Below are 15,770 nucleotides of genomic sequence, written 5' to 3'. Positions count from 1 at the left end.
CAGGTCTCCCAGTTAAGCAAGCACCTTGCTGGCTGATGCTGCTGGAGCCATGGAAGCATCATTTTGTTGGCACTGACCTCCCACTTCCATGTGCCAATCATGTGGGTGCGCTGGCTGCTGACGAGACCTTTGGCAGCCGTTACCAGTGGGAAAACCCCAAATGGGGCATTGCAAAGGGAGAACAGGAGTAGGGCTGAGTCAGGCTTGGGATCACTGGCATGGGGAGCACACCAGATCCTGGTTGGCACACTGAATTTACTGCCCTCCCTCCAATCTTCTCCTTGGCCACCATGAACTATGGGTGTGGTGGTGGCCTTGCCACTTGCCACATTACCCAAGGTGGTTTCTATCTAAAAATGTAACATGGGGGAATCTATGAGATTTTTCTCCTTCTTGAAATGCTGGCCTACAAAGCTGCCCCCACAAGATTGCCCTGAACAGAGTATGTTAGAAAATAAGAAGAGCTGGCTTAGACCAAAAAACCTCTCTAGTCCAGCATCCTGCTCCCCACCGTGATCGACTAAAGACGTCTGTGGTGATTTATAGATTCCATGCACACTGCTCCAAACCATGTACGCTGCTCCAAACCAAGGGTGTACTTTGGGGTTGGGCAGGTTGGCCTCCAACTAAGGTGCAGACCTGCACCCCCCTGCAAAAATCACACCTCTTCACTCTGGCTTAGAGTTGCCCATCTACATGCTCCCCGGGCCGCTCTAGGAGGCCAGGCCAGGCATGCAGGCTCCTCTGGGTGCCTTGGCAGAGGGATCTGGGTGTCACTGGCATTGGCCATGGCAGCAGCCCTGTGGGGCCCGCTTCTCAGTTGGCTATTAGAAGTGTGAGTGGAGTGCCCAGGGGAGCATGGAGGGAAGAAAGATGGAGAGAACAGGTGAGAGTTGCAGGAGGAGGAAGGAAGGAAGGAAGGAAGGAAGGAAGGAAGGAAGGAAGGAGGCAGAAGGAAAAGCACTGAGTGGAGGGAGGGAGCAGGAAGGCAGGTAGATGGATGGATTGAAAGAGGAGGTGAGGCGGAGCAGAGCAGACCCAACCCCAGTGGCCACAGAGGAAGCCACTGGTGGAGCATAAAAGGAAGCAAACCTTTTGAGTTTCTGTTCTGTGGCCTCTCCTGGTTTCAGAGGCACCGATACAGCTCCTTGCCAAGGGTGCAAGGGAGCCTAGGTATGCTTCCATTCCAAACAAATTATTACCCCACCCCCTGCCGTGGCTTAAAAGTCAGGAAGTCAGTCATAGACCTCCAAACATTACATGTCATTTACCTTTAAGATAATGAGCATGTCAAATGTTAACAATTAACTAATGAGGTGGCCATAGAGAAGCTGCTGTCTCTCACCTTCCTAACACCACTCACCTCCAGTCTGCGACATTGGAGTAATGTCATTCTGGCCTCAAGTTGGCTGATATAATATAAATGATGTGATGTAAACATTCCCAAAGTGCTATATGCTGTCTGCCAGCTTTCACTGCAACATTATCCACATCATTCTGGGGAGTAGAGAGACGTGAACATCATCATCATCATCATCATCATCATCATTAAAGTGTGCCTTTCCCCTCCCTCCTTCCCCAAAATATGCATCCCTAGCATGCCTTAAGAACCCTGTCTCCAAACAACTTTGAGTTATCAGTGATCAGCAGCCATGAGAGCAGACTGGAGAAGACATATAGTTCAATTTGCCCTTTTAATCGGTTAAAAACAGAGAGAGAGAGAGAGAGAGAGAGAGAGAGAGAGAGAGAGAGAGATTAAATCAGATGGGAGATGCTTAGAGTACTACTATGATTCCTCCTTGTCTCTTGGAAGAGACACATTGCCTGCTTCTTCTTAGAAACCACATTCCTAGGTTTCCTAGGGTAGTTCCAATAACTCATTTCTTAACAGGAAAATGTTCTGGTTTAGGAAGGATTACTCTGAAAAGTTTTGACAATAAAATTTCAGCAACTTCTAAATTGTCCGTGTTTCCTAAATACCCAGCCACTTGGGGATCTGCCTCTAGTCTTCTGAAGCCCAGGCTGATTGATAACAGGACTCTATCACACTGTCCAATGGAGGGGGAAATTCAGTGTGGTAGAACCAGCAATGTCGTCTGTATATCAGCCATAGTTTAGGTGCCTCGGGGGAAATTGTAACAAGTAATCCAGGCATTGAAACAGCTTCTCAGTACCTCTGGCCAGGCTCCAATGGGCTATACCGTACAGTGTTGGCAAGAACTTCCAAGTTTCGCTTGACACATCTTTGTAATAGAACGTAGCAGAAAGTTGCTCAAGATGTTTTATTTGGAAATTACAATTAATCAGGAGGCTTTGAGGGGCCAAAACTCAATTTCAACACAAGTTTCCTCTGTTTTGCTGAATTTCATCCATTACCTCTGCAATAAAGAATGACAGGCGGTGCATTTCTGGCTGATTATGGCATGTGTCAGGTGGATCGAGGAGGCAGGAAGCCAAAAGGAAAGTGACTAACTACCCAAGATGTGCAGTAATCCCTTAGAAATGCACTGTGCTTCAGAGTCCCTCTGCTACGATGAAATGGAATTGATTAAACAAAAGTGGCCCGCATCCAGAAGGTTCTGAGCACTTTCGACACTCAGTGAAAGGGTAGGTGCTAATCAGTGCCAGGAGATTTAGCTCGATCCCCCGAGGCCATTTACTAACACAAAACTCATTCCTGTTGTACTACTGTGGCTTTTGGAAAGGGTGGATTATTCATACACAGGATCTCGACAAGGTCTACTCATTAGGACCTTTGCCTAGGGTTCAGGGGACTTCAGGGTTCTTTGTTTCACCCAGCCACAAATGTTCATTGGGATGCTACGAGAGAAATCACAGCTGAGTCAGATTGCCTAAGAAGCACTCTTTTAGCCCAAATTGTCAAATTCTGTCATCATTGATATTTGGAAGCCACTCTGGGAGCCTTTATCAGCTACAGAATGGGATAAAAAAATGGAAGTGGCACTCTTACAGGTGCCATGCAATACCCATTCTACATTTGTAAGAAATTGATCAATGGAACTTCTTGACTATTGACATCAGGCAGGAGCCTTCACTGTACCAATTGCTGGGAAACACAGGTGGGCAGAGTGCTTTTGTGCACATCTCCAGCTTTCAGGTTTCTGATGAAATAGGATGCTGAACTAGATGGGTCATTGGCTTGATCCATCATGCTCGTATTATGTTCCAAGCATGCCATCTGTCAGCCATGGTAGAAAGTTGGTACTTGGCCATGGGTGGAAAACCTGTAACCCTCCTGCTGTTGCTGTGGACTAAGATTCCTATCTTCTCTGACCATTTGCCTTACTCTCTGGACCTGATGAGTGCTGGAGTGTAACAGGATCCCGAGAGTCACAGTTTCCTCACCCCTGCACTAGACAATACTGGCCGTTGCTATGACACAGCCTATCCTTTTATATACAGTCCTAGCACATTTTAAGTGGGGAGCATTTTTTAATAATTGGATTTTAATTGATTATTTAAGTTTTGTATTTTTCCAGTGTAAACATAATTTTTAGCAGTAGCAATGTGACGGTGCAATGCTTAACATGATTATCCTATGCACGCTTACTTGAGAGCAAGGCCAAGAGAAAATCTGTGGCATTTATGTCTGAGTAAACATGAAAAGGCTGAACATGGATTCGTGTACTTTCAGGTATCCAAGTGCCAGTGAAAAGACATATAAAGTTCACTATTTGTATAGTTGGAAGCACATGCAGGAGATCTCAGGTTCAGTCCTTGGCATTTTGTGGTAGGAGTAGGAAAGACTCCTGTCTGAACCCTGGAGAGTCAGTGTACAATACTAAGCCAGATGAACTAATGGTCTGATCCTACTAGAATATGGCTATGCAAATGACAAACAGTAAGTTGGCAAAATACAACTGAAAAGTTTGAGGTAACCAAAGTTTAGAAGATGAGGGCTCTGCTCTGCTTTCTATGGACTTGTTAAAATAGGGTATTATTTAGCAATCAAAGATTAATTGTTGAAAACAAATTACTGCAGAACCAACAGCCACATAATGAAATGATCTATTATATAAATCGTGTCTTCCTGCAAAGTGTGTTTTAAAACCGCTGATATTTGTTTAACATACAATTACTGTCTAACACAATCAAAATTAAAAGCCAGTAAGGAACATACCATTTAAATGATTGCTGAGCTCTCTCTCTCTCTCTCTCTCTCTCTCTCTCTCTCTCTCTCTCTTAAAAACTATCCTGCCCTCTCCGCTCCCAAATTAGGAAACACTAGTTACTGCCAAAGGTCAAAAGTCTATCTTTCATAATGAGGTATTTTAGGATTAGGATTAATAGCTGTGGAATGTGTACATGTGTTTATGTATATATGACGCTAATGGGAACATGTGACACATGGGGCCTTCTTATGGCACCAATCCTATTGGGGATATTGTGTTCATGAAGCAATTGAGCCAACCACTATGGAAGGTTGGTAGCAGAGCATGTGTTTTGCATTCAAAATGGCCCAGGTTCAATTGTTGGCGTCTTCAGGTAGGGCTAAAAAGACTTCTGTTGGAAATCCTGGAGAGCCACTGTCAGTCATATAAACCAGGGTTTCAAAAACTTTGGCCTCTGGCTGTTTTTTGGAAACAATAATAATAATAATAGCTTGCCCATCTGGCTGGGTTTCCCCAGCCACTCTGGGCAGCTTACAGCATATCTAAAATATAATAAAAACATCAAGCATTGAAAACCTCCCAATACAGGGCTGCCTTCAGATGTCTTCTAAAAGTTGGGTGATTCTTTATCTCCTGGACATCTGAAGGGAGGGCATTCCACTACTGAGAAGGCCCTTGCTAGCAGGACCAGTGGTCAGGGATGATGGGAACTGCAGTCCACAAGTAGCTGGAGCTCCAATTTTGTGTAGACAACATTGAGGTAAGTCGCATCTACACTGTACATTTAAAGGACCTGGCTTCTCCCAAAGAACCATGGAAATTGTTGTTTAGCCCTTGAAGAGCTGCAGTTCCCAGCACCCATAACAAACTGCAGCTCCCAGGATTCTTTGAAAGAAGCCATACATTTTAAATGTGTGTTAAGTGTGCTTGAAATATGTAGTGTGGATGTGACCCTTAGATTAACCAATGATCTGACTTGGTATAAGGCAGCTTCCTGCCTTATACTTATTTGTCACGACAGCAAGCCTTAAGTTAATGGTATTCTTACTTCCAAGAACCCCATACATTGGCCCATTTGGCAAGGAACCACTGAACACCTGCCATGGAAACCCACCGGGAGAGCCTGTGCACCTTCAGCTCACGTATGGCCTTGACCAGACATGCTGGGTCTCACCACTGGCCCTCATGAACTAACAGCGTTGGTGGGCAAGGTGTCTTTCAGTACACTTGTACTGCTCTTTTTATTGAGGAACCCCTGAGAAGCTTCCAGTTGATTCTAGGGTTCCCTGGACCACAGTTTGAATGCCACTGCTATAGAAAAACGTGAGGTTGCAGGAAGAGTAGAAAGAGGGTGGTCTCTGAACTGAAGGCATATGCCCCAGCAACATCACTGCAGCTAAGCAGGCCTGGGCCAAATGAATGCCTGAATAAGAGCCCCACCTTGGAAGAACCTGGATTGAGTTCCGCGATGGAACAGAGGCAATATAAAAAGGGGCTCTCTCAACAACAAAAACTGATTTGTAAAAATGTTATACGGAAAAATACGAGAGAGACATTGCAATACCTTCGTAAATCAAGAAATTCTTCAATAAAATATTATTAAAAATAAATAAATAATGATGATTTATTATTTATAACCCCCCTCTGGCTGGGTTTCCCCAGCCACTCTGGGCGGATCCCAACAGAATATTAAAAACACGATAAAACATCAAACATAAAAAACTGCCCTAAACAGGGCTGCCTTCTAAGTCTTCTAAAAGTCAGATAGTTGTTTATTTCCTTGACATCTGATGGGAGGGTGTTCCACAGGGCGGGCGCCACTACCCAGAAGCCCCTCTGCCTGGTTCCCTGTAACTTCATTTCTCGCAGTGAGGGGATGGCCAGAAGGCCCTCGGAGCTGGACCTCAGTGTCCGAGCTGAATGATGCATATGTCTTACGTTAGAAAGGACAATCCTCTATCTGTGGGGTGGTGGTCCTGCATTTGAAAGAGTCCTCTGTTTGAAGGCATGACTGATCCAAGGCCAGTGTAAAGATAAAGAAGGCTAAGAAGGAAGTGGAGAGGCCTTAAAGTTCCACACCAACAGTTAACCCCTGAACAGTAGACTGACCGGCCACATGGGTCACCTGGTCACTCACTGTGTTGGGATAGATTGTATTTCTATTTCAGTAATAGTAATTATTTTAAAAATCACATCCCTCTATATATATTAGCATATGCAACTTTTAATGCAAAACTCTTTTTTTTGGTGATGCATCTCCTCTCTTTTTTATTTTTTTTGTTTTTTAGTGATGCTATGCTAGGAGAGAAATACAGCAGCCCTCTAAACTAGCACATTGTTTTCTTTAGTTCTCACTAGCTCCAGCCCATTGCTGGAAGGGTGAACTATCATTTCATGCTTGTATGGATGTATTTATTTAGGACACAGAGCCTGATGACTCAGGAAGTTATGTAAAAAAAAAAAGACCTGACCCAGTTAATTTTAGATGCTATTGTTGGAAGCATATCAATGAAAATTAATCAAACGGTCATGAAAGAACCGCAAGGATAAAGTGCAGAACATTGGTGGGTGGGAAGATTCTTGGCAGCGGTGACTACAAAGGTTTTAATGAGAGGAAAACACATTCTCAAGCAAATTAGAGAGTAATGGTATGATTAAATGGTAAATAATGGTTAAGTGCATGACTAAAAGACAAGGACAGTGGAGATCCAAAGTTGCAGGAGTGGTGTGTCCTTAGTGTGCTCCTCTGAATAGCCAGTTCCTTTCCTAGGATTTCAGCATGGATTTCAAGGAGGATGAGGGGCTGTGCAGTAGTTGGCAGGAGGATCTGGCGTCCATTGGGACTGGTAGGGTGGAAGGCTGGGAGCCAAGCAGTAGGTGGCGCCATAGCCAATGACAGACAGAGCCAACTAATTCTGTCTTTATCCCCGCCTTCCTCCCTGCTGAGTTCTACAAGGGCAACACTGAGACAAAGCAGCAGCAGAAAGCTCCTGGAGCTTTATATATATAAAACTCATTATATATATAATGAGACCAAGGGTAGTGAAAGTTAAAGGGCACTCCCCACAAAAAACCCTTCCTTGCCTCATTTGCCACTCCAGTTTTCAGGCACAGTGTATGATGTAATTAATTTTCAGAGGTGTACCTAAGGTCCCTTGCACCCTTGGCAAGGAGCTGTATCCCCACCCCCTCTCAAAAAAAGAATCACTTTACTGCATTCTTCTTCTTCTTCTTCTTCTTCTTCTTCTTCTTCTTCTTCTTCTTCTTCTTCTTCTTCTTCTTCTCATCATTATCATCATCATCAGTACTTTTGGGGGGGAGCACATTTTGTGAATCTTTGTACTTTTGTCCATTTACTGCATTTATTTTCCCCTATTCGAACTATAAAATGGTGATTTTCTTGAGTCAAAATGAGAGTACCCCCTAAACTTTTTTAAAGAAAAAAAAGTACTGATTACAGTATTATTATTATTATTATTATTATTATTATTATTATTATTATCATCATCATCATCATCATCATCTTTCCCACCCATCTGACTGGGTTGTCCCAACCACTCTGGGCGGCAGCTCCCAACAGAATATAACAGAACACAGCAGAACATCAGCCTTTGTGCTGCAGTGTGAGTAGGATGAGAAGCTTATCCCATCTTTGATCTCGCCATGATAGATGCGGTGCATTGCCACACATAGATATGCCATACATCCCATAGTCTGAGAGGTGGTTTTCACACTCCCGTAGGGCCTGTCCAACAGGCAGGATCCAGTTTCGCCAACCCCTAGGTGTGCCTCTGTCCACAGTGAAATATTTGCTCACCTAAAGATGGTCATTGTCACCCCGAACTAGTTTTTTTCGGAGTCTCCACTTGAGGACTTTGGAAAGTTGCCTTATACTGAGTCAGATCATCGGTCCACGTAGAGCGGGTACTGTCTGCACTGATAAGGGGTGGACCCCTAGGGCAGCCAGTTGGTGTTGGACTATGTCTCCCATCAGTCCTCTCCAGCACAGCAAATGATCAGGGATGGTGGGACTTGTAGTACAATAGCATCTGGAGGGCAACATCTGGAGGGGAAGTCTTCTCTAGGGTTTCAGACATACCTGTTTCCCCAACCTACCTGCTACTCCAATGTCTAAACCTGGGATCTTTCGAATACAAAGCATGTGCCAGGCCCACCGAGCTACCGCACTTCTCCAGCAGAGGGACTTAGAAGAGCGAATTCATAGGTGTAGTTTACCTGCTCAGCTTCCGTTGTTCTGGAGTGGATCATTGAAATGGATGGGACTGATCTAACATAGCTGCTGCCTGATGCGCAATAATGATTTGGGCTGGCAAATATTGGCACCCACCAAACTGGTGGTTCCGAAAGGGGTTTCGATTTAAGGCTCAACTGGAAACCTGATTTTCCAATTGAAAACGAATTTCCATTCTAACATTTTCCCCAAACTGTCACAGTTCGTAGAAAGGCCATTTTACTATAAATCTTATGGTGAGGTGTGTGTGTGTGTGGGGGGGGGAAACCCACCTCCTTTCTGCTATGGTATGCCCAAATGGAAATGGGATTTGTGAAGCCACTTTTCCAATTGGCACAAAGTGTCCGTGGTCTCATCTGGAAGGCCAGGGCCAGGATCTGCTCCTGGTTTCTGAGGTTTCGTGTGACTCAGAAGACGTGGGGAAGAAAGCAAAATGTCCTCGCTGACGTCTCCCTGTCCTACCTCCTCATCTGACAGGAGTTTGGAAGGTTGATTGTCCTGATTGTGTTTCTAGAAGAACAGCTTGCTTGTCCCAAGTTCTTGTGACTATGTGGTTTTCGCTTTGGGTTTTTTTCTTTCTTTTCTTTTTTTTTCAAATATGTTTTTTATTAATTTTATATGCATACAAACCATAAATAAAAATTATTGCAGAAACTATACATTGAAAAAATAAACTTAGAAAATAAAAAGTCATACTCCGAATTAGAACTAAAAAAGTTTGGGGTTTTTCTTAATCATTTGGCACAAACTGAAGCCCATCAAAAGGCATGTCTGGGATTTCTATTCCACTGTTTTGCTCCTCTCGCACTGCAGGGGGATTTCCTTTAGGAAGCTAATGTCTTTTGAAGGTTTTTGGAACGTGCAGGATCCAAGCCTGCCTTAAGATTTTCCACAGGCTGCCATGGGGCTCTTGGGCAAAGTCATTTCCACTCCATGCAGCAAAGTCACCTGGTGGTTGTTGTGGTTTTTTTTTTTTTTTAACCACGTATTATTAGGCCAAAGAAAAGCCCCAATTCTCAATTGTTATTCTGGTAACTTTGAACATTGATAAACGGCAATTTTCTTCTTCTTTTCAGAGATTGTAAACCAAAGGTGCAGTTGTTTGCGTGAGTGTTTTCTAGGGCTTAATCTGAACTTGGGCTCACTATGCTTATCCCGGACCCTAATAATTCATTTATTTAGTTTTTTACATTTATACAACACCTTCGTTACATTGCAGAACCCAATGTAGCAGCTTCCTAACTGGCCACCCAACACACCCAGCCTCAGCAAGATGGCTGCCTCGTGTGCTTTCAGACCATACACTGAAGTGCAATAATTTCAAATGTGCTGAGAAATGTGAAGAAGACGTTGTCTCTGAGCATGGTCAGAGTGTCTTTCCCTTACCACTGAGTATGCTCAGGCCATCCCTTATTATGAGGCTGGCCTTCCCCTTCAGATATGGTAGCTCCAAGAAGACTCGAGTCCTGGCAGCTGTCCTTGCAAAATAAACATCTGGCATTGTCTCCAGAGACATCAACAAATATTCCACACCGATATTCCCTGGAAGCATCAGCAAGTAGATTGCCTTCCATTAACATGAAAGAAAAGAAAAAAATCAAATTGTTTGCTTACATTCTGTGGTTTGTCCCAGGGAATTATAATTTGTGGTACCTTTTACAGGGAATATCTTTCACTGGTCTTCCTGGGAATATATTATAATAATTATTTTTTAACCACAGCTGCCAGAGACATAATTCCTCAATGACTTCTTCCATTGATGTCACCAGTAAAAATTGTGGTAGAGAGTGGGCAGAAGTAAGCCCTGAAGCACATTGTAAGTCTCCACGGCAGCAAACCGGGTAGGTGTGCTGGTCAGTTACAGCAAAGCATACAAAAAAGTAGTCTCGTGGCCCCTTAACTTTTTGACAGATTTATTGCGGCAGAAACTTATCTGGACTAAAATTCACTTCATCAGATAGATAGATAGATAGATAGATAGATAGATAGATAGATAGGGATATCGTTGAACACAGCAAAGCACATCATGCTAAAATACATCATAAAACAGCATAGCTCAACAGACTGAAAATGGCACGGGGACAAATAGAAGAAGATACTTTCTTTTTTTTCTTTTTTCTTTTTTAAACAGAATTTATTAGCATTTTCATAATATAACACAAACCCAACCCCACACCTACAAATACAAAAACAAATACAAATACACATAATGTCAGGATTCTCAAATAGAAGAAGATACTTTCACCCCGATATGGCTCCCCTTTATTACATACACAGCCCAACAGGACAACAAGAACCCACCAACAGCAAATGACCCAACAATTCCCTCCCCTGCGCATGCAAGCAAATCTTACTGCAGCCGGCTAAGGACAACCAACCTGGTCCTGCCCTCCCAACCTCCCTCATTACCAAGGTAATATAATAAATGAATAGAAAGAGAACCTACCCAAGTGACACTGGACATAAACAACTCCACACACACCACACACACACACTAAGTGAAAGAATAAAATGTTTACAACCCCACCCACCCCCTCCCCTCACTCCCCCTTTTTCTGCTTCTTCACCAACCTTATTCTGTATACAACACTAATGTCCCATATCAAATGTAACTGATCTGTAGAAAAGACTCTACAACCTGAAATAAGAGACAATGCACGTACTTTTGTAAACCAAGGACATCTTTAATAAATTAAATAATAATAATAATAATCAGAATAGCTCAAATAACAGAGCAGATGGACTTTTATTCCCACCCCTCGGGCCATTTCTGCCTTTGATGATGAATGCCCACTCATTAATCCAATAGATTAGGCTTCATTTCTGCCCACTAAGTTCATATCTGTTGGTGGTTGTATAGGAGAGCAAGGCAACAGCTTTACCTTCCAACCAGGTATGGGGAACCTGTAGTCCTCCAGCGCTTGCTGGTCAATACTTCCCATCTTCCTTGATGGGGTGGGGAGGAGCTTGAAAACGGTTGGTTGCCTCATTTTTGGCAATCATTGTTTACATAGGTTATATACTGGAATGAAACGGGTTATTATGTTCATACGGTTAGTTTTCTGTATATCCGATTGCATGTTCCTGAGAGGTAGAGTCTTAGTCACTTACACGAAAAGCTGAGAGAAAGGTCCTGATGTACCTATGAGTTGGATCCAGACCACGTTAGTTGCACAAATCCTACTTCTGGGTTTCTCACAGGCATCTGTTCAGACACTGTGAGAACAGGATGCTAGTTCCACTTCTAAAAACATCCAGTTTGGGGGTATGGACTAGCTCCTGCTGTCAGTAGCCTCCACCAAAGGGGAATAAACCTATCATTTCAATTTCTATCAGTTCCTCTTTTCACAATCTTAAATTCATTTCTCCACGTGTCCAAAGCAACTTGCGAAAATTCTCAGGAAGATTGATCAGCGTTTGAGTGTGAAATCTCTCATAAAATACACGTTTTTGTATGCAGTTCTAAGATACATAGTTCGACATGTTTTTTCTCCTGCTATAGTGGATTTTTGAAATAACAAGTTTCACAAATATATGCATTTCTTTCACACTTTTCCCTAACATATGCATTCTTGTACACATTCTTTGATTGGAAAACTGGTTTGCAGTAATACACAGGATGAATAATTGAAAATAAAACAAAGTGGAAGTATGAGGGAAATTCAGGGGGACAGGAAAAAATGGAAAATTGTTAGAGAGATATGTCATAAAGGATGTATATATAAAACCCCATAAAAACGATTTTTAAAAAAGGAAAACTGGTTTGCAAAATTCAGAGATGTGCAAATTTCAAAGAAATTTCAGTTCATGTACTGAATTGAGAAGTGCGAATGAGGTAGCTACTCATTAAAATGCAAACAAGATCAAAATTCTCCTCCATCCCACCCCCCATTAGTTTAAGTGAGCACAAAGGTGACAGAGGCCCCCTGCTGGCATAGCCCAACACAGCCCAGGCAAATCTGGGCAGAGGAACATCTACCCATCCAATTCCCCTCCAGTATGGCAGATCAGAGTTGTGGTTGCTTTGTCAATCTGGAGCTAGCCCTAAAGGCTGCAATCCTGTATCCACATCTCTGTGAGGAAGCCCCATTGAATGCAGGACTTCTGATGAGACATGTTTAAGGATGCACTCTTACTGTGCACATTAGGATGCACTCTTGTATAAGCTTCTACAAACTAGAGCTTCACCTCCAGAATCATCTTTGCAGCAGAGAGTCTTGTATGGTGGGTCAAAATGAAACAATTTCAGAAGATAATTACAAAATCAGCAGGAAAGTTTTCCCCAAAGTTTTAGAAAATTGCATTACTACAATAAAATGTTTTTGATCTCATTGGTCTGATTTAATACAGTTTCAGAATTGAAAAAAAGATATTGACGAAGATGAATTTTTCATTCTTAACAGAAGCAGTTAAAAAAGAAACAGTTAAGTTTCTTGCAGTTAAACAGTCTATGGAAGTATGTTGCCCATTAGTCATTAATTTCCTGTAATACAACAAAGACGATTCACTAACCCCCTGCACTGCCTTGATATTCTGCATCTGAAGATTGTATGTATAACATACAGATGGAAATATAGATCCTTAAGGTAATACAGAAAAGTGACAATTGGCAAAACATCAGAGTTTATTCACATCCCATTCCTTCCTTGCTTTTTATTATCCTGTCTAAATTAGTCTTTTGTAGAAGTATCCCCACCCCTCCAGTTTTCTCCACCAAGGAAAGCTGAGATTAAATTGCAAATTAAGTTTTGCCTTTTATCCTGTATGTAATTTGAAAGCAGCAAAATGGCCACAGCATGGTAAAAGAGCAACCTGGAAATATGTATTTCTAACAAATCGCACCCTAGAGCAAAGATATGAAAGCTGTAGCCCTCTGTTGGACTCCAACTCCCATCAGGCCTGGCCAATATGGCAAATGATCATGGATGATGGGAGTTGAAATCAACATAGGCAATCAGCATCTGAAGGGCCACAGATTCCCCATCCATATTCTAGAGATCTCTGATAAAGATTGACAAAGGTGGTGTTACAAACCTTGAGAATGGAGCATTATTAAGTCCCCAATCCTGAAAACACACAAATATTCTTCTGTGGGCACAATGGCAGCGGTAGAATAAGAAAGAGGTCATTATGTGGGTTGAATCATGGTGGCACACAACCACTTTGGGTTTGTGGCCAATGTTCCTATGTCACTATGTGTTATTGCATAACAAACTCTAATTGTACTTAATGTGTGCTTGTTCTCCTGTAACGAGTTGCATGGTTGTTGTTGTTGTTTTTCTACATGCTAGGTTCGGTCACCTCATCCAACAGTTGTTGACCGCTCGCAGGTGGTCGCATGGTACTGGTCTTGGAGGGTGGACATGACCTTACTGGCCATCTGTGACGCCTCAGAAGCCTGTCTAAATGCCCTACTTGGAAATGAGGTAATCAGTAGGGCCGAAATGCTGACAAACAATGCCATGCTTCCTGGATATTTGTGCTGCGCCATGGTGGATTCATAGTGTTGTGGATATCAGGGTGACAGGATGGTGGGGTGGGTTTGCCCTAAATGTAGAATGAAAATGTCACCCAGGTATGTTTGGGACAAAATTGACATGGTGGCAGCAAAGCCCAGATCTCCAAATGTGGATTGCAATGATCAGCTTGTAAAACAGTGGCGGTGAACATTTTCAGCCTGAGGGCCACATTACCATTTTGGAGGGAGACTTGCATGCTGGTGGTAGTGTGGCCAGAGACAAAAGTGGGTGGATTAAGGGATGTAAATAGTACCTTTGTATAATAGGCTTGTTTTCTACACATGTTCATGCACCACTCTCTATCCAGACAAGAAGAAGCATTAGAAGAATTCAAGGGTGTATTCCAGGCAGGCATAAACACTCAAGTAGGGCTGGTGTTCTGAGGAGGGTCTCCTGTGGGCCAGATAGAGAGACCTGAGGGCCGCATTTGGCCTGTGGGCCAGAGGTTCTCTACTTCCATTGTAAAGATGTGGGATGGCAAGTGGAAAGTGTACAGCAGGTGGGAAGAGGAGCCAAACTAATGTTATATAATAATAATAATAATATATAATATAATAATAATATAATAATAATAATATAATAATAAATTTTAATAGCTAAAAGCCCAGTAGGTTACAAACATGACTGGTCATCCACTAACTTTCATGGCCAGCAGAAAAGTATGTTTCAAACAACAACAACAACAACAACTGTTAAATTGAGCCACGCATTATCATAATTAGAAGATGCCGTTCCCTGCAGGTGCTTAACTGGGTAATTAGAACTCATTTCCCAGCAATTCCCTTCTGCAAACAGTGCTAGCAGAGCACTAGCCGTAGTTGAGAAAACACTGGCAAGGCCAATGCTGCCTTCTCAACACGGCTCCGCAATTGAGCTTAAATTAGGAAGGTCAGGAAAGGCCTTTTTAAGGCACTCTGCAGTTTGTCAGACGTATTTATTCATGTGCTGAGGATTAGAATTCATAAACATGATGCAGGGGGCTTTGGAATACTTTTGCTTTGCCTTTGTTGTTCTTGGCTGGGACTCGTCAATGCAGCAGTGTGCGGCTCTGTCCCACGCTACTATCAGCACACACACACACCCCACAATGCACACCCGTACACACACAAAGATCTACAAAACAAGCAACTGGTCAAATGCGCAGGGACCTTGCAGCATTCATGGGGAGCCGGGCAGACATGCAGATGTAATGTCCCAGACTCAGCAGCAAGAAGAGCTTGTTTGAATTAATTTGTCTCAGAATCTCTGGAAGGAAAACATCCTGAATCCCAACAATGTGGAAGAAATGAAATAAACAAATGGAGGACTGAGCTGGAGAAGAAAAATTGCTTTATGCATTGTCGCTTGCACAAATGCGATCAGTTTAAGAAGATAGCGTTGTCTCCTACTTAAATAATAATAAATAATAATAAAAATTATTCATACCCCGCCCTTCCCAGCCAAAAAAAACCGGGCTCAGGGCGGCTAACACCAATTAAAATCACAGCAAAAAACATAAACACAATCAATTAAAATAACAGATTAAATACAAATTTAAAAATTCAATATTAAAAACTGCAGTCTCAATTTCAAATAACCCACCAATAAAAGAATGAAGCATAAATATTAAACAGAATCAACTTAAGAAATGGATGACAATTAGAGAAGAAGAATGATTGGGGGAGGGGGGGAATTGTTCAGAAAAAATATTCCGACAATAGCATAGAAATAAAACATGGATTAATATGAATTGGGTTGGAGTTGTTGGATTATGGAGAATCACCTTCAACTCTCGTGGATCAAGCAGATTAGGGCTGCAACTCTTGCTGGCCAGAGGCTGTGTGGAGGACCATTGGATGCAGGGGAAAGGGAGATCCACCGGTGGGA

At 42.6% G+C, this 15,770-nt stretch overlaps 1 protein-coding gene across 1 annotated transcript in view; it reads left to right on the top strand.

Moving 5' to 3' along the window:
- The window catches only part of HDAC9 (histone deacetylase 9), a 416,015-nt gene that overhangs the window by 377,445 nt on the left and 22,800 nt on the right, over positions 1-15,770 (top strand). Inside the window, 3 exon segments of the mRNA XM_033164888.1 lie at positions 13,677-13,707; positions 13,709-13,759; positions 13,761-13,811. Coding sequence (XP_033020779.1) covers positions 13,677-13,707; positions 13,709-13,759; positions 13,761-13,811 — 133 coding nt within the window.

The sequence above is a fragment of the Lacerta agilis genome, chromosome 12, assembly GCF_009819535.1.
Source record: "Lacerta agilis isolate rLacAgi1 chromosome 12, rLacAgi1.pri, whole genome shotgun sequence".
Lineage (NCBI taxonomy): Eukaryota > Metazoa > Chordata > Lepidosauria > Squamata > Lacertidae > Lacerta > Lacerta agilis.
This window is presented reverse-complemented; position numbering and strand designations above follow the sequence as displayed.